The 25,942-nt window shown below is 41.3% G+C and overlaps 1 protein-coding gene across 5 annotated transcripts in view; it reads right to left on the reverse strand.

The window, feature by feature from the left end:
- The window catches only part of ARMH3 (armadillo like helical domain containing 3), a 171,737-nt gene that overhangs the window by 108,738 nt on the left and 37,057 nt on the right, over positions 1–25,942 (reverse strand). For 4 of the 5 annotated variants that reach the window (XM_029245134.1, XM_029245131.1, XM_029245133.1 and 1 more), the window contains 9 exons: positions 24,284–24,330; positions 23,689–23,764; positions 21,758–21,851; positions 15,957–16,058; positions 11,414–11,472; positions 9,747–9,812; positions 8,185–8,254; positions 7,094–7,154; positions 2,034–2,122 (listed from right to left, as the gene is read on the reverse strand). In XM_029245134.1, the coding sequence (XP_029100967.1) occupies positions 2,034–2,122; positions 7,094–7,154; positions 8,185–8,254; positions 9,747–9,812; positions 11,414–11,472; positions 15,957–16,058; positions 21,758–21,851; positions 23,689–23,764; positions 24,284–24,330 (664 nt within the window). The remainder of the gene's footprint in view (positions 1–2,033; positions 2,123–7,093; positions 7,155–8,184; positions 8,255–9,746; positions 9,813–11,413; positions 11,473–15,956; positions 16,059–21,757; positions 21,852–23,688; positions 23,765–24,283; positions 24,331–25,942) is intronic. The other variant, XM_029245135.1, reaches the window with a different exon arrangement.

Below are 25,942 nucleotides of genomic sequence, written 5' to 3' on the forward strand. Positions count from 1 at the left end.
AACATATGTAAAAGTAAAATGTATGACAACAATAGCACAAAGGACAGAATGCAAGGTAGAGGTAGTAGAATAATGGGAAGCCCTGGGCCCCAGGGAGACAGACCAGAGTGAATGGGAGAATGCAATGGAAAAGGCAACGACAGGACAATGAGGAAGAGGACAACAGATGAAGAGGATAGATGAAAAGCCAGAGAGATCCCAGGGGCCACAGACAGGGTGGCTAGCGTAGAAAGAAAAGAAAATAGAATTAAATAGAAAATAAAACCAGAAGAGGATCAAAGGCAGGCAGAAATAATAACTACCACCAACTCTTTAGTACAATGTATAACTTCACCCCAGTTATAGATATAAACCATTTGTACTTGCTATAAGTCCTACAATTATACCAATATCCAGAGATTTGCATCATTTTTGTGTTTTCTCTTTAATCCTAAATTTTTAGAACCTAATAATCATACAACTATCCATAGGCAACCAAATAGTCCTTAATATTAAAAAGCACTGTTCTGACCTAAGAAATTCTACTAACTTTAGTCATTTCAATCTCTTTTGATCTCTCTTTAGCTCTTCTGACATTCCCTCAATTTCAAACTCTCACATAATCATACTCTTCTCCTAAAATATCAAAATGCCACTATTGCCACTTACTGTTATTCTCCTACTCCCCCTTCACCACCATAGGCAGTAACTGCAAAAAACTTGCTAATCCATTAATTAAAGATCTCTACTTTCCATTATGAAGGACTAAATTTAGAAAGCCAAATTGGGTTGGGAGGAAACCATGTGTCACAACAAGTGAGATGAATTCCATGGGAGGGTGTGGGGTTACTGACCCATTTCTCATAAAGCCTCTGACACTAACACACCCTTGTCTGCTCAGAATACAGAGAAGCTCTCCCAAGGGTGGGGCAACAATTTACCACTATAATCATCTGAAGAAGACTTTATTGTATCATCAGGTCACAAAAGCCACAGGACCTATCAGCAAGCAAATGCCTCAGGAAAAATGTCTCCTCTGCTTTTCTGAAACCTCCAATTTAGTTGCACAAAAGAAATGGGTGGCAAGCCAGCATTAATTGTACCCTTAGAGAAGAGCCACTTCCCTCCTACAGGGGTGGAGTGACTTTACTGAGCTACCAAATGGATACAAAGACAAAAGTAAACACTAATTTGCTGTTTTTGTCTCTGGCACAGGAGGAGTGGTAAAACTGACACTGTCTGTAAACAGTAACAATGCCAGATATAACACAAAGAACAGGATTCCCCCCATCTCTCCACCCCCTCCCCACCTCCTCTCCCTAAGACATTCCTCCTGAGATTACTCATCCTGAGGAAACACACAGAAGCCTCCCTATAGTCCATATGCTGCTACCAAATGGAACCAAGGGAGAATCCAAGTTTGTACTGACTCCCCATTGGAAGAATCAATGGAACTCAAATATTTGTTTCTACCAGCTGACAAAAATTACAGGGAGGAGAAGGAACAAGACAGAAAGTATGAAATAATGGTATGTGACATGGCCAGGTTTGGATTAGAACAAGGCTGAAATGACAAAAAGAAGAGTTGAAAATAGAAGCAACCTAAACAAACTAAAAAGTTTTTTAAAAAAATTCAGCTTGTGCCCAGGCCTAGGGGTTCATAAAAGATATAGGAAGGGGCTTCCCTGGTGGTGCAGTGGTTAGGAATCCACCTGCCAATGCAGGGGACACGGATTTGAGCCCTGGTCTGGGAAGATCCCACATGCTTCAGAGCAACTAAGCCCGTGTGCCACAACTACTGAGCCTGTGCTCTAGGGCCCATGAGCCACAACTACTGAGCCCGCGTGCCACAACTACGGAAGCCCGCGTGCCTAGAGCCTGTGATCTGCAACAAGAGAAGCCACTGCAATGAGAAGCCCGCTCGCCGCAACTAGAGAAAGCCTATGTGCAATGACGAAGACCCAGTGCAGCCACAAATAAATAAATAAATTTGTTAAAAAAAAAAAAAAAAAAAAGATATAGGAAAAGAGGATGAATTCAAAAGAGAAAGTTACCTGACCAGAGCTCCCGCCAGGTATAATGCAGGCGTACTCTACACTTCTTCTGATAGCAAAGTAGTTTATGTACTACCTGAATGCAGCGCCTGTAAGAGAAAAAGAGAAAAACTGGAATAAGTCTAAAAATATGGTACAACTCACCACAGATACCCTTTCTTTAATGAGGCAGCTTTTGCTAAGGCCACAAAAGACACTGGATATGAATCTGTACACATGGGAAAGAAATGAACTTCTACCTGCAGCTTTCTGGTAGATAAATCCCCCCTGCCCAAAAAGGGAACCCTCTTGCACTGTTGGTGGGAATGTAAATTGATACAGCCACTATGGAGAACAGTATGGAGTTTCCTTAAAAAACTAAAAATAGGGCTTCCCTGGTGGCGCAGTGGTTGGGAGTCCGCCTGCCGATGCAGGGAACATGGGTTTGTGCCCTGGTCTGGGAAGATCCCACATGCCGCGGAGAGGCTGGGCCCATGAGCCATGGCCACTGAGCCTGCGCGTCCGGAGCCTGTGCTCCGCAACGGGAGAGGCCACAACAGCGAGAGGCCTGTGTACAGCAAAAAAAAACAAAACAAAAAAAAAAAAAACACTAAAAATAGAACTACCATATGACCCAGCAATCCCACTACTGGGCACATACCCTGAGAAAACCATAATTCAAAAAGAGTCATGCACCACAATGTTCACTGCAGCTCTATTTACAATAGCCAGGACATGGAAGCAACCTAAGTGTCCATCAACAGATGAATGGATAAAGAAGATGTGGCACATATATACAATGGAATATTACTCAGCCAGAAAAAGAAACGAAATTGAGTTATTTGTAGTGAGGTGGATGGACCCTAGAGTTTGTCATACAGAGTGAAGTAAGTCAGAAAGAGAAAAACAAATACCGTATGCTAACACATATATATGGAATCTAAAAAAAAAAAAAAAAACTGGTTCTGATGAATGTAGGGGCAGGACAGGAATAAAGACACAGACGCAGAGAATGGACATGAGGACCTGGGAAGGGGGAAGGGTAAGCTGGGACGAAGTGAGAGAGTGGCATGGACATATACATACTACGAAATGTAAAACAGATAGCTAGTGGGAAGCAGCCGCATAGCACAAGGAGATCAGCTCGGTGCTTTGTGACCACCTAGAGGGGTGGGATAGGGAGGATGGGAGGGAGACATAAAAGGGAAGACATATGGAGATATATGTATATGTATAGCTGATTCACTTTGTTATAAAGCAGAAACTATACATCATTGTAAAGCAATTATACTCCAATAAAGATGTTAAAAAAAAAATCCCCCCTCCCCATCCCACACACACTGCTTGTGCTAATTTCCCCTATCACTAGGAAAAGGGAGCTATAACCACATATAGGTCAATATTCAATTAGGCACTACTGATACCATTCCCTTGAGTATCTTTCCTGAGAGGAAGGATGCACCACTAGACCAAAATTAGACTACTCCATTCGAAATTGCAAACATAGGATGCAAAAACATAAAATTAAAGACCTTAAGTCTTTAGATCTATTTAAATTTGTTTTTAATATAAATTAAATTTTAAATAAAATGTAAATTTTATTCACATTAAAAGTTAAATTAAAAATTCAGTTCTGGGGACTTCCCTGGTGGTCCAGTGGTCAAGACTCCACGCTTCCAATGCAGGTGGCCTGGGTTCAATCCCTGGTCAGGGAACTAGATCCTGCATGCTGCAACTAAAAGATCCCACATGCCGCAACTAAAGATCCCGCATGCTGCAACGAAGATCCCACATGCGGCAACTAAGACCCAGCACAGCCAAATAAATAAATAAATAATTTAAAATATATATTAAAAAAATATATATATATATAAAATATATATATACTGGCTGAATGACTCTAAACTGACTGCTTAGGGTGTTTCTTTTATGCATGTAGTGGTTTCCTATTTCAACAGAAGACAGTTCCATTTTAACCTGAAATCTTCTTGTGGGGCCACTGAAGTCTCTACCTACAGAGAATCCCTGATTAGAAAGAGTCCAAGTTTTCCATGTAAGAGTAACTTAAAGGAGAGTTTACTCTCTCCAGAGACTATTTCCCCTAACTCCCAAATCCTGGGCCAGCAGTGGGAGTGGCGGCAAGAAACAGAGTGTAGACATCCAGAAGAAGAAATTCATTTGTTGGGTTTTCCTACCTCTTACCGCTCCAGGCAAGACTTTTCTCTTTTTTTTTCCGTATAAGCACCTTCCCCCATTATTACTTTACCTACAGCATTCATACACAGATATGAGACTATTTCGTTTCTGACACAGATTCTGACTTGAGTATTAAGCCTTTCCATGCTCCATATTTCTTCATATTTCACCAGGAAGATTATACACTTATCTGAAATGGTAGAAATTCATTTTGCTTTCAATTTCTCATTGCGCTGTATGTTGCTGAAAAGCAGTACATAATGAGAAATGAGAGCAGCAAGCTGGCCTGATGCCCAGCTCGGAGCAGATAAGTTCACCTAAAAAGGACTTGATGCTCCAAATGTCAAAAACTGGAAAGAAGGCTGGAAGTTGGGGGAGGGAGATATGGAAATATGCCCATGGGTAGTAATGAAGAAAGTGAATTCAGCCTGAGGGTAGGAACTTCTGCCCAGCCTCTGTCAGCTTGTTATCTTCTCCATCTTCCCTAACCTCAGGACATTCAATTAGGAAGCAGGTGGAAAAAGAACTGAGAAAGCAAGGCAAAACAAAAAAAGGCAGGAACTACTGGGGAGAGGGAGTTAAAATATTTAGTGTAGATCAGGTTCACTGGCTGGGATGTGAGGGTTTGGGTGGACAGTGACATACCGTAACTCTAAGTACTCAATACACAGTCTTATCATGTCATCCTCATCTTCAACTGTTACACCCATCATCCACTTAAATCAGGTAACATTTTTTCTGCTCTCTTATCCTTCCTCCATGTACCCTACACTCTAATCCTCCTGAATTACTTTCTATTCTCCAAACATGCCACACTTTCAAGTCTCCAAGCTTTTGAACATGCTGGTCCCCTGCTTGGGGTGTCCCTCCCCCACTCCTCTGCATAGAAAACTCCTATTGTTTCTTCATGACTCAGGTCAAACAGAGCCCCCTTTGATGCCCCAGTGAGCATTAGTCACCCTGTACAAATCTTTCCTTTGTCATTTATCATAGTAGTAGTTAAGAAAGAGTACAGCCTCTGGGGTCAGACAGACTTGAGTTTGAATCTTGGTGATGCAACTTAACTAGGTAGGTAACTGTGGTAGCCGGCCTGCAAGATGGCCCCCAATGGTCCCCACCTCCTGGCATTCACAACCTTATGGAGTCTCCTCCCACATTGTATTAGGCTTGGTCTGTATGACCAACAGAAATGGCATGTCATTTGAAATTAAGTTATAAAAGGCATTATGGCTTCCATCCTGGGCTCTCACTCTTCTCTTTCTCTCTTGGATTACTTGCTTTGAAGAAAGCCAGCTGCCATGTCAAGCAACCCTATGGAGAGGCCCACATGGCAAGGAACTGAGATTTACCAACAACCATGTAAGTGAGCTTGGAAGCAATTCTCCAGCCCCAGTACAGCCCAGTAGAGCCCCAGTAAAGCTAACACACTGACTGCAGCCTCTGCCAAACCCTATGCCCAAACTACCCAGCTAAGCTGCTAGGATTTCTGAGCCACAAAAACTATGAGGTAGTAAATGTTTGTTTTAAACCCCTATGTTTTGAAGTAGTTTGTTACATAGCAATAGATAATACACCTGAGAAGGGGTGGGAACAGCTTAGGATTTACTGTAAGAAACTTTGGGTTCAAGTCCAGGCAATGGTGCTTACTAACAGAACAACCCAACCTCCAGAGCCTCAGTTTCCTTGCCTAGAAAATGAGAAAACTAAGACTACAATAACATACTACAACATAAAGAGCATATCCTAGAACTAGAACATTACATAAACAAGCTAAAAATATAATCTGTAGCAAAACAAATCTGATCCCTGAGGTACTGATGTTCAGCGATCCTATCTAAAACAAGCAGAAAACTCATCTGGTAAGTGTTATTTAAAAAAAAGCAGCTTTTCATGGTCTTTGAGTTGAAATAAAGGATCAGACTAACTTTTAAACACCCAAAAGATATGGAAAAATGCAAACCACAACCTACCTACTTACTTAAAAGTAAAATTTGTATCATTATTTCGTATCTAGGAAACCAAAAATATGTAGCCTACAAACAGTCTAAAAAGCTGGAGATCTACTCTAGTCAGAGTAAAATCTTTCATATCTCCCTAGATCCCAGCCTAGCACTGGAATAAGGTACACTAAGCTTGCTGTGCACCAAACTTCTCTCTTACTCAAAAAAGTGGAGGTACTAATTCTGTTGTCAGACTGAATTCAGATGCATTTTAAGGAATAAAGATAATACATATATTTGAGATCACACTAACATGGCACAGCTGTTAGGCACTGACGATAAGAAGAATGCTGAAATACCAAAGAAGAGAGAAAGCCTAAAGGCTTAAACTTTATTAAAATATGAAGATTTTCAGTCATCTCTAGTTATACTGGTTGTAAAGAATTGTGACAGACAATCAGATCTCCTCAGGAGGCAGGAATCTCCCAGCCTGGCCACTATATACATAATCTGCCTAGCTAGCAGAGTTCTGACTATGTGGCTAGTACAATGTAGGCTAAGAATGAACCAAAAGATCTATCCCTCTGGCCTTTCCATATCTTTTAAATACTGCTGACTCCTTTGATGCCAAAGCCCAGGGATGACTAAGTGGTCTGCTAGTATTCCATATCCTTGGGTACAGGAGTCAGCTATGATCACTGCTTCAACGCATCAGCCCTGTTCTTCATGCAGTGTGCCTAAAAGTGATAATGAAGAGACATAGTTTGTACTTTTCCCCCCTTCTGGAAAAATGTATAAAACAGGCCATAAAACACTCCCTGACACTTCTCCACACATAAATGTGCTTTTCCTGAAGTGTACATAAAAATTTTGTGACTATTAAACTTCCCATCACTCCATTCTATAAAACAGATTTGCACACATTAAATGAACCACGGTACTTACACATAGAGATCCATAGGAAACTCCTTCATCATGTGTGTTACAATAAACTCTACCATCAGGTCTGAATGGGAAAAAGAGAAAACTTAGATCAATCAGAATGAAATTCATTGCTTGCCTTTGGGCTGGGAAAAAAACCTTCTCAGTGCACTTTATTTTATATAAGGCACTTTTTGCAACACTTTCACCACCCGCCACTTGTAAGGTAAAAAGAAAATTAGTTCTCTCCTACTTCCAGAAGGATACTTTGACCTGCCAATAAACTCAGATACAAGGGAGATTTCATTGTACAGATATTTCATACCATGACACTAATGCAAAATGCCAGAAGGAAATCATATTCTGAGAACCAAGTGATGAGGCAAGCAGAGAAAAAAACTATGGATCACGTCCGTGTAACCAGACTCAAACTCTAAAGCTATGTCAGTCTATCTCATCTTCCTATCACACTCAGTTTGTCAGGTATTGACTGAAATGGTCTGAGGAGCTTTGGGTCAATAGAGACTTAATATTATATAGCCTTAATTATTGTTTCTAAAATCAAGTAGATTTAGGAAGTAGGGCTGAATACCCAGGTGAAATGGAATTAAGAGTTCAGATCATTTACCTGAGGAAAATGTAGAATTCTGGGCAGACTAAATTACCTACAATACAGCCCCTTAGCTGTCAGCTCTGTCAGCCTCCTCTCAGCTTAATTTACTCAGAGGAAGTTTTATACGTCTGAACCTTGAACTTTAAGCCTCCTGGCCAGCTGACACACAATTTGGACCAAGAAAGGGAGGGAAGGATTTGAAATCTTGATCAAGTGTAAGACAGTTTACAAATTTAAATCATGTATCAAGGTTAGACTTAGACATTTGTCTCCCTACAAAGATCTTTTTCTTTGAACAAAAGCACCCTTTAATTGAGCATTATATTCCTTGGGATTGCTTTACCAAACTCAACAAGAAACATGGTTTCTTAGGCCAGGGAAGAAACATAACCAGTAACTTCTTCCCTGAGGAGGAAGCGCACATCAACCAGGATCTATCCCTCATCTTAATCATGAAAACCTACCGCTGGCCCAGAAACATGCCAATTTTGATGATACTCACCCAGTACTGCACATACCAAAGGACGGCAAGGAAGGTTCTTGTCTGCTGCCTTCTTCCTGTGTCTCATAGGCTTCACATAAAAAAGAAATGAAACTAGTAGACATCTGAACTAACATCCAATGGCTTGCCATCATGTTTTTCATGCAAGTAAAATCACTACTGGGGGCTTCCCTGGTGGTGCAGTGGTTAAGGATCTGCCTGCCAATGCAGGGGACACGGGTTCAAGCCCTGGTCCGGGAAGATCCCACATGCCGCGGAGCTACTAAGCCCGTGCACCACAACTACTGAGCCTGCGCTCTAGAGCCCGTGAGCCACAACTACTGAGCCTGTGTGCCACAACTACTGAAGCCCGCGCGCCTAGAGCCCGTGCTCCACAACAAGAGAAGGCACCACAGTGAGAAGCCCGCGCACCGCGACAGAGTAGCCCCCGCTCACCGCAACTAGAGAAGGCCCGTGCGCAGCAACGAAGACCCAGCACAGCCAATAAATAAATAAAAGGAAATTTATTTTTAAAAAAAGAAAATGTGACTGTGTAAAGGCAGCAACAGTAGCAGTTTAAAAAAAAAGTTTTTTTTTTAAGGAAAGTTTTAATATAAACTTCAATGTGATATTTCTGAACATACCTCCAAGTTTTAGGAAATTCCCTGATCCTTCGTACTCTTATTTCCCCCACCTCTCAGATGAATAAATCAAAGCAGGATCTAGCATCAACCAATCAAAGATTGTACTACATTTTGAAAGCAAAAGGCTTAGGCCCATCTCCTTGTTGAAATCTACATTACTGATACATTCTATCTTGTATATACTTGTATAAAAGTATATCTCTAGTCAAGATATACTTTTGAGGGGTTTTTTTGTTTGTTTTTAAATTTATTTATTTTATTTATTTATTTTTGGCTGCGTTGGGTCTTCGCTGCTGTGCGTGGGCTTCCTCTACTTGCCGCAAGCAGGGGTTACCCTTCGTTGAGGTGCGCGTGCTTCTCATTGGGGTGGCTTCTCTTGTTGCGGAGCATGGGCTCTAGGCGCGCAGGCTTCATTAGTTGTGGCACACGAGCTCAGCAGTTGTGACGCACAGGCTTAGTTGCTCCGTGGCATGTGGGATCTTCCCGGACCAGGTATCGAACCCATATCTCATGCACTGGCAGGCGGATTCTTAACCACTGTGCCACCAGGGAAGTCCCTTTTTGTTTTTTTTTTGTTTGTTTGTTTTTGGCCACGTTGGGCAGCATGTGGGATCTTAGTTCCCCGACCAGGGATCAAACCCATGCCCCCTGCAGAGGAACTGCAGAGTCTTAACCACTGGACTGCCAGGGAAGTCCCCTGATACATTCTAATATTACTGCCATGGGTATACGATTATGGATCTTTCCACCCTCTCTAGAGCAGGTAACACCTCCATGACACACACAAAAAATCCCAACAACCAGTATGGGTCTTCTGAACAGCAGTTAAGCAAGAGCCCTTTAGCATAAATTTCCACCCACACTTGTTCTAGTAGGATCAATTTTGTGTTGGCAGAAAAATTCCTCTAAGAAAAAACAAGAAACAAAAGTCACACTTACCATTCTATGTAAGTTTACTCGAAAATTCATGTTGTCGTCATGCAAAAATGCATTGGCATACTGATCCTAATAAAAATAAAAACAGATTAAAAGTATGGAATGAGTGCTATACTTAAGAAACTCAGTTTATAATCTATCTATAATCTATAATCTTAAAGCCCAAGGATTTGTAGGACTTAAAGAACTCCTTTCAAGGACCAGTTAGAGAGTAATGGGATGAGCCTAGAGCCTTTATGTCAAGCCCCACTTAAGCCATGAGATTTCACTTGGGTGTAATTTCCCAGTGTGTCTCAAACTGGCCAAAAATCTCTAAGCAAATTACAAACAATAAAAATTAAGGCACAGGCACTTGAGGCAAATGCTGAGAGGAATGTGTTTTCCTATTCTCTCTTCCTTCCCATCTGCCCAAGGAACCTGCTCTGTTTGTGACAGCTTGAAGGTTTTCACAGGGACTGCAGGATACATGTGCAGGCTCCACATGAGGATCTACAATTAAGAAGAAAGGTCTGCACTCCGCCGGGAACGGGCTTGGCACAGCAAGAGAAAGCTGCTTACACAGGCAACATGGCAGTAGGTAAGACCCCGTCTCTCCCTGGCTTTGCTGAAGACTGATATAAAATCAAAAACCTCTCACCATGAATCAGTAATAAACATCCCTTGGCCCTTTCCCAACATCTCTTCTGAAGATCTGATGTGCCTACAGACTCCAATTCCTAGGAACTGTTACCATTTGTGAAAAACAACTCCTTTAAAGATTTTCTTAGAAAGATTTTTGAAAAGCAATTACACCAGGCCCACTGCTAATAAGCAGCTCTTCTATAACCAGCTACCCCTAACCTGGTGAAAAGCAGGTCATCTTTTCACTAAGAACATAAAAATGGAAAGACTGAGAGAGATCTCTGTTCCACATGGACCACGCCTTAATTGTTTTTCTTAGGAGAAAAAAGATCAGAGTAAGGAGTAAGTGAAGGAGGAGTCTGAAACTACAAATTTAGCTCTAAATTGACTCAATTTCTGCCATACCTGTGTTGCCACCAAGATCTAGGGTGAGTTCAGGCCTAATTAATCCAACCAAAAGTGTCTCCTTACAAAGCCCAAGCATCTCTTCTTTTTTCCCCTCGGGTTCTTGTTCTTCATCAAACTGCAATCAGCCCACTTTACTCAGTTTCCAATGCCCCTTTTCGGCTTTTGTCTCCACCTCTCCCCACAGAAACCTGAGCTCCTTTTTTCATTTTGCTAAATGCAAAAGACCCAACATGAACAGTTTCAAAAGGGCAGGACTGTTTTCTCTGAAGAGGCATAACTCTCTTCAGAGTTTCAAACTCTGAAGAACTAGAATCTTAAAAAAATAAAATAAAAAAAGAACTAGAATATTCTAGTTATAGCAGTTATCACATCACAATTCATTATTAGGTCATGCAGTAAATACTGAGCCTCTACTATGTGCCAGACGCTAAGAATACACTGGTGAAGAAGACAAAGTACCTCCTATTGCTTACATTCTAGTGGTGCTTACATTCTAGTGGAGGAGATAATACAAGGTGGGAAGATTTTCTCTCCTAAACCTTAGGACTCTAAAAGTCAGGGGACAGGAACTTGGAAGAAGCACAAAAAGAGACAGCACTTTGTTAAGAGATTAGCTAATACCAGAGGCTGGTGAGACCTACCTCTGCAATACACGTAAGGATAATCAGACAGAGTTTGCCGCTGTGAAGCCGGTGCTCATCTGAAAAGAAAAAATAAACCCTTCTCTCTAAATCATCCAGACCATGCTTCTATAGAGAACAAAGATGTGTATCATCAAAAAGAACATTCACACTTTCTCTCCCCACAAAATTCATGAATGAAAATCAAGGTTCTACTAGAGTAATCCTTGCTTTTCTTCTAGGCAAAAGAATTCCCCCATAAGATTTTTTTCCTAAATATTCTGGTAGTCTGATGGATAGCTAACCATCTTCCTGAGAACCATCCAATTATTGTAATGGTCACTAATACCATGGCCCAAGTCAGGCCTATGCCCTTTGTTTCCATATCAGCCCTTTGCTTCTGAATAATCAGACCTATTCCCTTTCCCACCCCTCCTCATCCACTAGCTAAAAGCACCACCATCTTTACCCATCTACCACAAAATCTAGAAAAGTTTTATAACTGTTCATAGCAAACTGGCTATGAATCAGAAAGAAATTAACTGGAGACTAGGGTCAAGCTCATGCTTCTCCTTGCACTGTGAACACTACTTATGACCATAAGCTGATCATTTTTCTTCCTGCCAAAGCTATTCACTCTAAAATATTTATTTAGTACTTACTATGTGGCAGGCACTGTGCTAGGCAATAGAGACATAGCACTGAACTAAACAAAGGTCTGTGGTCTCCCAGAACTCACATTCTTGTTATTAAAAAAGAAGGCAGGGCTACCCTGGTGGTGCAGTGGTTGAGAGTCCGCCTGCCGATGCAGGGGACACGGGTTCGTGCCCCGGTCCGGGAGGATCCCACATGCCGCGGAGCGGCTGGGCCCGTGAGCCATGGCCCCTGAGCCTGAGCGTCCAGAGCCTGTGCTCCGCAACGGGAGAGGCCACAACAGTGAGAGGCCCGCGTACAGCAAAAAAAAAAAAAAAGAAGGCAACCTCAGTAACAGGGCTCTAAGCCCAAACAAAAGACCCAGAAAGAGCTACTCCATCACTGCCAATTACCAGAACCATCAAAACTTCTTTACTTTCCAGGATCTTTGTGGGTGAAGGGGTGAAATGGAGGTAAAAAGAGGGTCATTGGGACTCCCTGGTGGTCTAGTAGTTAAGAATCCACCTTCCAATGCAGAGGACTGGGGTTTGATCCCTGGTCAGGGAACTAAGATCCCACATGCCGCAGGGCAACTAAGCCCATGAGTGGCAACTACTAAGCCCGCACTCCACAACTAGAGAGCCCATGCACCACAACTAGAGAGAAGCCCGCGTGCCGACACAAATATCCCGCATGCCACAACTAAGACCTGACAAAGCCAGATAAATAAAGAAATAAATATTTTTTAAAAAGAAAAAAAGGTCATACCAGCATATCCAAACCAGAAAAATGGCTTATGATGTTTCAAATTAGCTTTGATGGGACCCAGACTAAAGTCCATTCTGGAGAGATCTATTAACGGATTACAGTGCTGTAGAAGTTAGCTAACAACAGTACACACCCTGACATTAACCTGTTACTTCCTCAAAGATGGAATCTATCAACTAAAACCTGACAATCAGAAGGCATAATGAGGGTGTGGTCAAAGAAATACATTTGCTTCTCCTCAGTGACAGGCAGTGCAAAAGAATAATGATGATGCTCCTACCTGACATTCCCAGTAGCTTACAGCAGAGCCCCTAGGCCAGAAGAGAAATGCCTTTGCCTGCAAAATTAGATTCATAAGACTCTTCTACCTATTCCCGGCCAGAGTTTCTCTGGCACTATCCTCCCCCTTCCCCTTAAGCTGATAAGCAACTCTTGTAGAAAAGCCTGCAGCTATCTCTCCACTTAAAAGAAACTGTTACTGAAAACAAAAATAAGGCATATTTCATTATAAACATTTTTTTAATTCAGAAAAGCACAAAAAAAGAACAATAAAAACCAAGTTTAATCACACCACCAGGAATTCCCTGGTGGCACAGTGGTTAAGAATCCACCTGCCAATGCAGGGGACATGGGTTCGAGCCCTGGTCCGGTAAGATCCCACATGCCGCGGAGCAACTAAGCCCGTGCACCACAACTACTGAGCCTGCACTGTAGAGCCCGTGAGCCACAACTACTGAAGCCTGCACACCTAGAGCCCGTGCTCCGCAACAAGAGAAGCCACCACAATGAGAAGCCCGTGCACAACGCAATGAAAAGCAGCCCCTGCTTGCCACAACTAGAGAAAAGCCCATGTGTAGCAAGGAAGACTCAACACAGTCAAAAATAAATAAATAAATTTATTAAAAAAAAAAAAAATCTCTGCAACAGTCTTCAATATCAGGGTTGAAACTGTTGGATAAACTATTTATTAAAAATGAAAAAATAAAAATAAAATAAATAAAATAAAATGCTAGTGTAGTTTAAAAGCTATTGGTTATGGGTTTCCCTGGTGGCACAGTGGTTAAGAATCTGCCTTCCACTGCAGGGGACACGGGTTCAAGCCCTGGTCGGGGAAGATCCCACATGCCTCGGAGCAACTAAGCCCATGTGCCACAACTACTGAGCCTGAGCTCTAGAGCCTGTGAGCCACAACTACTGAGCCCGTATGCCACAACTACTGAAGCCTGTGCGCCTAGAGCCCGTGATCCACAACAAGACAAGCCACTGCAATGAGAAGCCCATGCACCGCAACATAGAGTAGCCCCACTCGCTGCAACTAGAGAAAGCCGGCGCACAGCAACAAAGACCCAACACAGCCAAAAATAAAAAATAAATAAATAAATAAATTTATTTATTTAAAAGAAAAAGAAACAACTATCGGTTATGGAAAACATTCTGGGGACAATTGGGAAAAACTAAATATGGACTATTACATGATATTAGAGAATTACTGTTGGGAATTCCCTGGTGGGCCAGTGGTTAGGACTCGGTGTTTTCACTGCGGTGGCCCAGGTTCAATCCTTGGTCGGGGAACTAAGATCCCGCAAAACGTGTGGCACGGCCAAAAAAAAAAAAAAAAAGAAAAAGAACTGTTGTTGATTTTCTTAGCGCCTTAATGATGGATATCTAGGAAAATGTCTTTAATTTTGAGATACATGCCAAAGTACTTCTGGTGTGAAGGTAGAATGACGTCTGCAACTTACTTTAAAATTATTCAGCCAAAATAAGAATAACACAGAAATTTAGAGATAAACCAAATATGGCAAAATGTTAATGGGTATATGACTGATCACCGTATGACCCTTTCAGCTTCTCTGTTTACTGGAGTTTTTTCATTTAAAAAATTGGAAGAAAAATGCTACCTCAGTGTCACCATGAAATAAAAGGCTCATTTCCAGAGAAACTTAAAACGGGGATATATTCCACTTATATGAGGTAGTCAAATCCAAAGAGACAGAAAGCAGAATGGTGGTTGCCAGGGCTTGGGAAAAGGGGAGAATGTGAAGAATAGGGAATAAGTTTTTAATGGGTACAGTTTTAGTTTCACAAGATGAAGAGTTCTAAAGATGGATGGTAGTAATGGTTGCATAACAATGGGATCGTACTTAGTGCCACTTAAAAATAGTTAAAATGGTAAATTTTACTACAATAAAAAATATAATAGAGATAAATAAATAAAAATTGTAAAAATATAAATCTGGTATAAAGAAAAAACTAGGTTTAAAAAAAAACCCCTGAGATATATATACTGGACAGAATTTGCTGGGCTTCCTCCCAATCCCTTCTTCTAGCCCAACTATTCCACTACCCTACCACCAATTAAAAGATCATAGAGGGCTTCCCTGGTGGCGCAGTGGTTGAGAGTCTGCCTGCCGATGCAGGGGACACGGGTTCGTGCCCCAGTCCGGGAGGATCCCACATGCTGCGGAGCGGCTGGGCCCGTGAGCCACGGCCACTGGGCCTGTGCATCTGGAGCCTGTGCTCCGCAGCGGGAGAGGCCACAACAGTGAGAGGCCCACGTACAGCAAAAAAAAAAAAAAAAAAAAAAGTCATAGAAAAATCATCAACAGAGGAAGAACAGGACACTAGACAGAATAAACTCAAACTTCTCTAATACCTATTTCTCTCCCACTTCCATTCTGCATTTCAGGGATGAGTACTGACACTCCTGTTTTAAGTGTTAAAGAACACAGTCCCTCTGAATCGCACCTCTTCCTACCGTACTCTGTACAACAGTCCTAATTCTCACTATGAGCTGATGTTTTCAGTTCTTGTCCTCAAAAGGGAATTCCCTGAAACATGCTAATCCCCTCACTTCCCACACACAAGAGTCTGCATCTACTTATCAAAATCTGCTAAGAAGACTTGCTACTTTTTGTAGAGATCAATTTTTTTCCTGTTCTACTTTGGAGCACTCCCCCTCCAGCTCCAGGTTTCCCCAACACCATCTAATTGTCATCTGGCAATAAGAAATCACTGCCAGTAATCAGGACCATCACCTTGCACAGGAGGTCCCAATGGTAAATCTTGTCAAAGCTTCAAAGTATTAATGCTGCTTCTTGCTCTAGCTAAGCAGCTACCTGCCACCTCCTGCTTCCTAAGCCCCCAAAGTAGCATGCCTTACCTTTGGTGTCCTGCATGACAATCGAGCTATACTTTAAGAAGGTTATCAGTAGATTACTGGTCTGTACATCTGCATCCAGTGGGAGTTCCACAGAACTTATAACTGGAATAAAACAGATGAAATGCATTTAGCCTGTAACATATTCCATCTAACACTTCTACCTATACAGACAGCCAACTTGCCAGCAGGCAAGGAAATCACGAAATAATCTTTTTACACAACAGAGGAAAGACCAAGTGCTTATCATAAAACCTTTATCTAGTCTTCCTAGGCCTCTACAGCCCTTCCTACCCCCAAGATTAAGCCCAATGCCCTTCTCTCCTACCTAAGAATGTCAGTCTCCAGAACAGTGCTTTTCTCCCAACATCCTAAGAAGGGTATTTTTTTTTTTTTTTTTTTGCAGTACGTGGGCCTCTCACTGTTGTGGCCTCTCCCATTGCGGAGCACAGGCTCCGGACGTGCAGGCTCAGCGGCCATGGCTCACGGGCTCACGGGCCCAGCCGCTCCGCGGCATGTGGGATCTTCCCAGATCAGGACACAAACCCGTGTCCCCTGCATCGACAGGCAGACTCTTAACCACTGTGCCACCAGGAAAGCCCTAAGAAGGGTATTTTGATTCCACTTTCTAGCCCCAAGTAATCCAAAAGGGTTCAAGGCCCTTCTTAAAAGCAATTTAATTTGTACCTAAGTGAAAGAGCTGTACTGAATATAAATGAGCCTTGCTTTGATGAGTCTACCGCTTAAAATAAATGACAATTCATTCCTAATACGGAGAAATATTGCTCAATTTTGAGAATAAGGTTTGAGGCTGGAAATACCCAAGATGGAAAGGAAAAAAAGTTAAGGCAGAACTACATTCAAATACTTTTTTTTTTTTTTCAGTACGTGGGCCTCTCACTGTTGTGGCCTCTCCCATTGCAAAGCACAGGCTCCGGATGCGCAGGCTCAGCGGCCATGGCTCACGGGCCCAGCCGCTTCGCAGCATGTGGGATATTCCCGGACGGGGGCACGAACCCATGTCCCCTGCATTGGCAGGCGGACTCTCAACCACTGAGCCACCAGGGAAGCCCTCAAATACTATTTTTTAATCCCTTCCCCACCTGAAAGGGAACCTGAGAAGGAATACCAGACTAAAGATAGGTGGACCTTACTGATTGGGACAGAGTTTTATATAACTAGCTGCTTGATGTTTCCAAGAGAAACTACCCCTGCTCACATTCTCTGTGTCACAGTCCCAATGAACAGTAAGGGACCAGACTAGGGCTGACAAAGGACAGCCCTAATATAGATTTCCCAAGTTTCTAATACTTTACACGAGACTCAGACATCTTGTTAAGTACTTTTACACTGTCTAAGACATAATATATAAGCAAAAGGAAGCTCATGATAGCCCAGACAAACTGTTATATTTTCACCTGCAAAGACTCAGCTGAGTTTGGGATATTATTCATAATATGTATTCATAACCATAATGAATCCCTCTGGAGTTATTACGATGTATGCAGAGAACATTTATTAACAATGGGAAACATTTGCATATTATGGATCCAAAATACATAGCAAGCACAGCAAAAAACCTTATGAGAGGAAATTAACATGCCTAACCCTTGGCTGTTTTCCCACAGTTCAGCCCCCAAGAACTAATAAAAGACAAATATATTTTTATGTTGAAATACTAAAAGGTCTTATTCATGTTATGGGTTAATGACCTGAGACTGTCATTTCAATCTACAGCCTATTCTGAAGCTCAGAGCCCGTAATCATTCCTTTGTTCAATACAAAGAGGCACCTAACTGGTTAGTGGGACTTTTTTCCCCACTCAAACACAGTAATAACTAAAAAACTGCCTTATATAATATGTAGAAATATAGAAGTATATGTATTTTTAGTTTACCGGAAAGTCCTCTCATGCCAAGGCTGAGCTGTCAAATGTCAAGTCTGAACTGGAAACAAATGTTACAGCTAAACTGCTGGCTTTTAAAAAATAATGGCTCCAAAAAAAAAAAAAAAAAAGGCTCCAGTGACATACCTTTAAATATAACTAGGCTACTGAGCACCAGTTATATTAAAAACCAATGAAAAACCAAAACTTGAAAACAGGATTATAATACTTAGACTCGAACAGAAAGGAAATGAGTTAGGAGAGAAGAAAAAGAACAAAATAGAAGAGATAGAATAAAATCCCTCACAAATTAAAATCTCCTTCCTAAGGGAGAGTTTATTCCTTGATCTTTGGCTTCATAATTCTTCCCAGCAGTCTTTGTCAAGGGAGACAGTCACTTGAAAGTGGGCTGACTCCAATCTTCCCACTAGAAAAAATAAAAGCTCACTGGTTGTAGGTAAGTAAGCACAAATCCTGCCATTGCATAATCAAGTGTGTGGGTGGAAGTGTTCCCAATGAACAGTTTGAAAGGCAGTTCTCTGAAGCATCCAAACCCCAACATTGCATGGAACTCAGACACACACACACACACACATGCACGCACACACGCACCTACATACACGCCTTTTGATATCCATGGTAACCAGGCAGGCTTCATCGTTGAAGAGAAAGATCAGTATTTCCGTTGGAATACTTGGTGACCTGAATAAGCACAGACAAGTAGGCAATCCTGCTACATGTTCCTTCTCATTAAGATACAGGTGTGCCCCGCTTTTCGAAAGCTCATTTTTACATAAGCCACTTCGCCTTTACGAAAAACCTACATTAGTATCTGTTTTCGCTAATGGAAAGAATCCAAAGAGAATTTCCACTTTTAAGAAAAAAGGCGGGACTTCCCTGGCGGCACAGTAGTTAAGAATCTGCCTGCCAGTGCAGGGGACATGGGTTCAAGCCCTGGTCCGGAAAGATCCCACATGCCGCGGAGCAACTAAGCCCACGAGCCACACCTACTGAAGCCCACGCGCCTAGAACCCGTGCTCCACAACAAGAGAAGCCACCGCAATGAGAAGCCTGCACACCGCAACGAAGAGTAGCCCCCACTCACCGCAACTAGAGAAAGCCCGTGGGCAGCAGCGAAGACCCAACGCAGCCATAAATAAATAAATAAATTTATTTATTTAAAAAAAGAAACAAAGAAAAAAGGCGAAGTGGGGAGGGGCAGAATAGGGTTAGGGAATTAAGAGGTACATACTACTATAGGAACTAAATAAGCTACAAGGATATATCACAGGGATTACAGCCTACATTTTATAATAACTATAAATAGAGTATAATCTTTAAAAATTGTGAACCACTATTTGTATACCTGAAACTTACGTAATATTGTAAATCAACTATACTACAATTTTTTAATTAATTAATTAATTTTTTTAAAAAAACAGACAAGTGAGGGAATGCCCTGGCAGTCCAGCAGTGAGGACTCTGAGCTTTCACTGCAGAAGGCCCAGGTTCAATCTCTGGTCGGGGAACTGAGATCCCACAAGCCACATGGCCAAAAAAAAAAGAAAAAACAGACAAGTGATAACAAGTATTGGTGAGGATGTGGAAAAAAACAAACCCTTGTGCACTGTTGATCGGTGTAACCACTAAGGACAACTGTATGAAGGTTCCTCAAAAAATTAAAAACAGAACCACCATATGATCCAGCAATCCCACTTCTAGGTATATATACAAAAGAAATGAAAACAGGATATCAAAGAGATATTTTCACTCCCGTGTTCATTACAGCATTATTCACAGTAGCCAAGATATGGAAACAGCTTAAGTGTTCATTTACAGATAAATGGATAAAGAAGATATCGTATATATATATATATATATATATATATATATATATAGAAGAAGGAAATTCTGCCATTTGCAGCAACATGGATGGACTGGAGAATATTATTCTTAGTGAAGTAAGTCAGAAAGAGAAAGACAAATACTGTACTGCATCACTTACATGTGGAATCTAAAAAAAATTGTCAAACTTATAGAAGCAGAGAGTAGAATAGTGGTTGCTAGGGGCTAGGGGTGGGGGAAATATAAAAAGGTTGATAAAAGGGTACAAAATTTCAGTTGTAAGATTAATAAAATCTGAAGATCTAATGTAAAATATGGGGACTATGTTGATAACACCATGTTGTATTTGAAATCTGCTAAGAGAGTAGAACGTAAATGTTCTCACCTCCTCCAAAAAATAAAAAGATAAATATGTGAGGTAATGAATGTGTTAATTAAATAGATGGGGGGAATTCTCTCACAATGTATATGCATATCAAATCACCTCAATAAAACTGAAAAAAAATTTAAAGAAAGTATACACGTTCCATTTTTTTTTCCCTCACATTTAGACAATGAAAAGTAGAAAAAAAAAATCCTACCACCTACTAACAACTAGAAATGAATGTAACAAGAGACAAGAGTTGGGGGCAGGGGGGAGAAAGAAAGAAAAAAGGCAAAAAATGAAAATCGTGTTCAGCGTTTGTTTTAGAGCAAGTTGTAACAGAGGCAGCGAGCATCCCAGGCAGTTGAGAGTGGCACCACCAAATTCCTTCCCCAGGAGCTACACGCAGCATCTAAGTATCAAGCCGCCACAGCTTTAAACTGTGAGCATCTGTGCTTTTTCTAGATTTCCTTTGTAAACCTGTTAGCAAGATGTGTCCTCAGGTAACTGCTTCTTTGCTTTACGCCTTTTCGGCTTACAGAAGGTTGCATATGAGAGCTCTACTTTCAGACAGCAGGGGAAACCTGTATTTTGGAATTTGACTTTCAATTCTAAACAGATCCAATTTGCTGCCATAGACTTGAATATCAGTGGCACCTCCCAGTCATGCTTTTATACCAATAATGCTTGTACTATCTTGAAATGCTAATGCCACAGGTGTTATATGAAACTTTGAAGGAGAAAAAGCAGATCAAAGGCGGTCATGTCATACAGACAGGAGGGAGGGACAAAGAAAGGATCAAAGTTAGATTTCCTGTACTTCTTTACCCAAAATGAGGTCAACGTTTGAGGCAAAACATCAAATATTAATGAAGATTATTTTTAGGTTAAGTTATTCCATCAAACACACCCAGCTGACAATAGAACCAATTCAGGCTGACACAAAGTTTATCAGGCAAAATTCATTATTTCTTTTCTGTTACCCTTTTCTTAAGTGCCAGTGGTAAGTGGAGATTTTTTTGTTATTTTTTTAGGGAGGGAAGTCTTAAACACCCAGCAAACTCCCAATTATTATGCACTTGTCATTTTTTAACTGGGTGTACCTGGCAGACACATAACAGTGAGCAAATCCCAGGTCCACTTTCTCATCCATTTATTCAACAAATATTTACTAAGCAGTGACCATGCCGGCACTATGCTGGGCAATTAGTGGTAAACAAAACAGGCATGGTCCCAGCCCTGATCCATGTTGTGGTTTTTAGTCTCAACTCTCACTAACCTTAGGCAAACCTCAAATGATAACAAGAGATAATATTACTATTTTACATTTAGTTTAGTGAGATATTCATAAAACATCTCATCTGAGCCTCACAAGTACCCTGACAGTTTGGCAGGACAGACATCACTGACCTCTGAGGTCCCTTTTAAATCTAGCATTCCATGATTCTACAACCATTCCCTGAGGAGGACAAGCTGGAGTTATATAGCTTCTTTACAGAAAAAAGCATTTGACTCTCTTTTCCAGACTTTTCTTTGGAGCTTCATGAATCCTGAAGGACCGTTCTTCAGATAATTTCTTAAGCAAAAGAATTAACAATTGTGCTTTTTGTTAAAAAAAAACAAAAAACAAAAAAAACCAAAAGAACTATGCTCACCCCTAAAGTTTCAAGATCATATTCGTCAAGAAAACAAAGGAGATGGTGGACTTACCATCAGAGGAGGGCGGCGTGGTCCCCAGCGGTGTGGCTGGGGTTGCTGGAGCAGGGCTGACGGGGGTTGTCACCAAGCCCATTTCTGGATGACTCTGAACGAGAGCACAGATAAGGGTAAGAAAGAGAAAATCCCGTTCTGGGTATCCTCTGCTTATCCTTTCTGGTATTCCTGGCCTCATAATTAGACAGAAAGCTCACTGAGGAGGGACTGCTTCTACATTTAGTTCCTATGAGTACCTGATTACTGTTGATGCTTGCTAAACTCTAATGAGAAGCTCTGCAGGCTAATTTTCTTTAAGCAACTAAGTTCCCATTACATAAGTTTTTCTGCAGAACCATATGAATAAAAAAACTGGGATAGGGGCTTCCCTGGTGGCACAGTGGTTGAGAGTCCGCCTGCTGATGCAAGGGATGCGGGTTGGTGCTCCGGTCTGGAGCCTGTGCTCTGCAACGGGAGAGGCCGCAACAGTGAGAGGCCCATGTAAAAAACAAAACAAAACAAACAAAAAAAAAAAAAAACACAGAATTATTCCACACACACACAAAAGGGCACTTGCTGTCCTATTTGAACCTATCTGAGAAGGGACTATTCTTATCAGATCAACCTAAAACATATCTACAGACTGTTCTAATGACCACATAGTTGACTAATAAATGCAGGTGAGCCAAGGAGATAACAGGTACTATAAAAAGAGCTATGCAGAGGGCAGCCTTCCCATTTCACAACAAACAAGAGCGTGTGGGGCTGGGAGGCAGAGACACGGGCGAGACACCCACTGGGGACCAAAACAGATAACTCCCCTTTCCCTTACCTTCCTTAGCCATCCCTGCCACATCAGCTCTTGAAAATTGGGCTGAGTGGTGGCTACTCCCTTCTCTTCCCCAACAACTTTACCAGATTTTACCCATCTCACTTCTTCCTTTAAAATCAGTTACAGGAGACGCAAGAGGGAAGACATATGGGAACATATGTATATGTATAACTGATTCACTTTGTTATAAAGCAGAAACTAACACACCATTGTAAAGCAATTATACCCCAATAAAGATGTTTAAAAAAAAAAAAATCAGTTACAGAATTCAAAGAGCAGACAAGGAACACCCTGAGAATAGTGGGTAAAGTCTCATGTTATCAGTCATGAAAAATGATAAGTCCCTCTTAGCCAGACCCTCAAACCAGCACACTGCTTTTTGACCTTATTTTTTTTGTTATATGAAACTCAGTGGATCCCATACACATCTGCCCTTTGAGAAAAAAGCATAAGCAAACTTTCCTGTAAAAGAAACCTTCATACATATTTTAAACAGTCTGGCTTTAAAATAAAAATACTTTATCAATTTTTTAAGACAGCTTTCATGAGCATCACTCAAGTTTTCAACCTATTTAAGTTCCCTTCTGTACCAACTACCGAGGCTATCCCTTAGGCAAGTGATCCAGCACTCAGGATTCTATGACTTTCTGCTTTCAATATTTGTAAACTTTTTTTCTTTTTTTTGGTTAACAGCTAACCTTACGCTGCACAAGATATTTTGTACTCTTCTTCTTTGGACATGGGTAAGATAATAAGGTAAGTGACGTGGCCTATTTTATCTCTGGTTGTAATTCCACAGAGGTTTAGAAAGCAGAAAGCCTGTTATAAAAATCCATATGGGCAGATAATACCAAGGGATTTCCGGTGAGCAAAATGAAGTAATCTCATCTCATTTGTTTAGCTGAATCAGTAAACTGGTCAAGACCATTAACTTTGCATGTTATCAGATCCATTTCAGCACCAGATGGAAAGATACATATTTGAGGAGAGCATGAAGCAAAGGCAACTGAGGCAACTCTTTATAACTACCACTCACCAATGCAAAGTAGGGTTTACACGACACAGCCGTGTATGAAATTCAGGGAGAAAAAGAATTGAAGTTTTTAACATAACCAACCTGGGCTAACACTGTGATAAAGTTCCGATTTAAATGAACAGCTTCGTAAAGTGCCAGAAGGATGGCCTCGTTGGTTCTAAAGAAAAAGAGAACAAATTGGAGAGTCTCTTATAATGAAGAAGTTAAAAGAGTATAACGCTCAAGATAAGATTTCACTCCAGCTCCTCACTATAAATCCCTCTGAGTTTCTAATGCTCCCTTTATTTCCTTTTGGGGCTTATGTAAAGGGTATACAGTCAGAGCTTTAACTTTAATTCCTTAGAACTAGTTCTTATCTACTTCATTCACTATTTCCCCCTCTTGCTCTTCCACCCCAATCCAGTTAAGTCTTTAACTGGCTCAGACACCAAGCCCTCTTTCATTTCATTCCAGAGACAGCTGGGAACCGTTTTTCAGCTTCTTGGGGCTCAATACATGTGACTGAAGCAGAGTTTTCTAAGGTTCCATTATTGTTTAAAACTCAAGAAACAGTTGATAAATCACCAAAAAAGTTTGAATCTATAAAAGATTAGCAGAGGTAACGTTTCACACTTTCATATCCAGTGAGAGCCCACACTAATGTTCAAGTTACCACACAAGAACGTCAGCCACTTACTGCACTGAGATTTTCTCATGGGCATCTGCTATGAACATGCTGCCCACCTGTGGAAGAAAAGGGAAATTGCAGAGTTATAGCAGGGAAACGTGAGAGGTGCTCTGTGCCTACAAAGCCTTTAATCAGTCAAAAAACAAGCTGCTTGGAACCCTGGCCCACCAGTCACATACAACAAAACCAGCTCACTTTGAAGATCTTAAAATAATCATAAGTAATAAATGAAACAATGAGAGCTCCCCTAACTTGTCTTTACTTAAAGGGACTTTAAAAAGCAAAAAAACAATCCCAGTACTTTTGTCCAGCTCTCCTTTTTAATGCATAAGTTAATGCATAACCACTGACAACAAGTAAACGGCAACCTAAACATCCTCATCACTTTGCATCTGCCCTTGAATTTGCTTATTTGAAGTCAGGAACTAACTCACAAAGAACAAGGAAAGCAGGCTGTTCATCCAACACAGAGCCATCTTTGGGGGAATATCCGGGTTTCAGACCAGAACTGTCTAAATGAAACCTACTGTCCATCTTTTACATCATAAAACCTTTTGTCTGTGTCCTAGCTAGGGCAGTTGAATAAGTAAATGGAGTAGACTGCCTCCAATATGTGTGATATCAGAGGCACTGAGATAGATGCCCATCCATCTAAGAATACCTTTTCCACCTACTTATTGATGCCCAAAACCATGCAGCAGGAGCTTCATTTATTTGGTAGAAAACCTTTTCTTCTTGGCTAGAAGGCAAAGGTCCCTGGTAGCAATATAATTATATCTAATTCATCTAATCAAACACCAATACAGCACTCACACTGCTCTGACATCTGAGGGATTATCCATTTGTGCTTCAGAGTTAAAGAGTTTATCAAGTCCTTTCCTTGACAGTAGGCTCTGAGAATGAAGAAGGCATAGATATTGTGGGGGAAAAGTTGCCTTTTGGGGGACAAGATGGGGGGACTGCTGTTTCTTGCAATGAACTCAAAATCTGTCTTGCTCTAGGGCTGATTACTTGAATACTAATGCCCAAGAAGACAGACTTTCTGAATCTAAGTTCCAAGACTCCTAGATTTATATCTTAAAAATCAGTCCCAGATTATCTGGCCTAAAATGCCTATCGTGCTAAGGTTGAGATACCTTGCTCAGGAGTCTTGCAAACTGAACCAATAACTTTCCTAAACTATGGACCTCTCAGCCCAGACCTTAAGCCTTTAGATGAGTGGCTCAGATCACTGCACCAATCCCTCGAATCCAGGACCAACTACAAGAGATGAAGGGGCCACTGCAGACAGCCAAGGATCACTCAGGGTTGGACTTGGATCTAAATCCTCCTATTGTGTGTTCCATAGCATCAGTCCTCAAACAGAGCCAACTCTTTAGGAAGCAAAAGTCTGGCTTAATATGAACGCTTTTTTTGTTTTTGTTGTCTTTAAAAAATTGAATTGATTAATTGGAAAAAAAAAAATTCTAACCCTGGTGGTCCAGTGATTAAGACTCCATGCTCCCAATGCAGGGGGCCCGGGTTCAATCCCTGGTCAGGAAACTAGAGCCTGAATGCCACAACTAAGACCCAGGGCAGCCAAATAAATAAATATTAGGAAAAAAAATAAAAATAAACTTCTGGGGCTTCCCTGGTGGCGCAGTGGTTGAGAGTCCGCCTGCCGATGCA

Source organism: Monodon monoceros, unplaced genomic scaffold, assembly GCF_005190385.1.
Source record: "Monodon monoceros isolate NGI ecotype Baffin Bay Population unplaced genomic scaffold, NGI_Narwhal_1 Super_Scaffold_4, whole genome shotgun sequence".
Taxonomy (NCBI): domain Eukaryota; kingdom Metazoa; phylum Chordata; class Mammalia; order Artiodactyla; family Monodontidae; genus Monodon; species Monodon monoceros.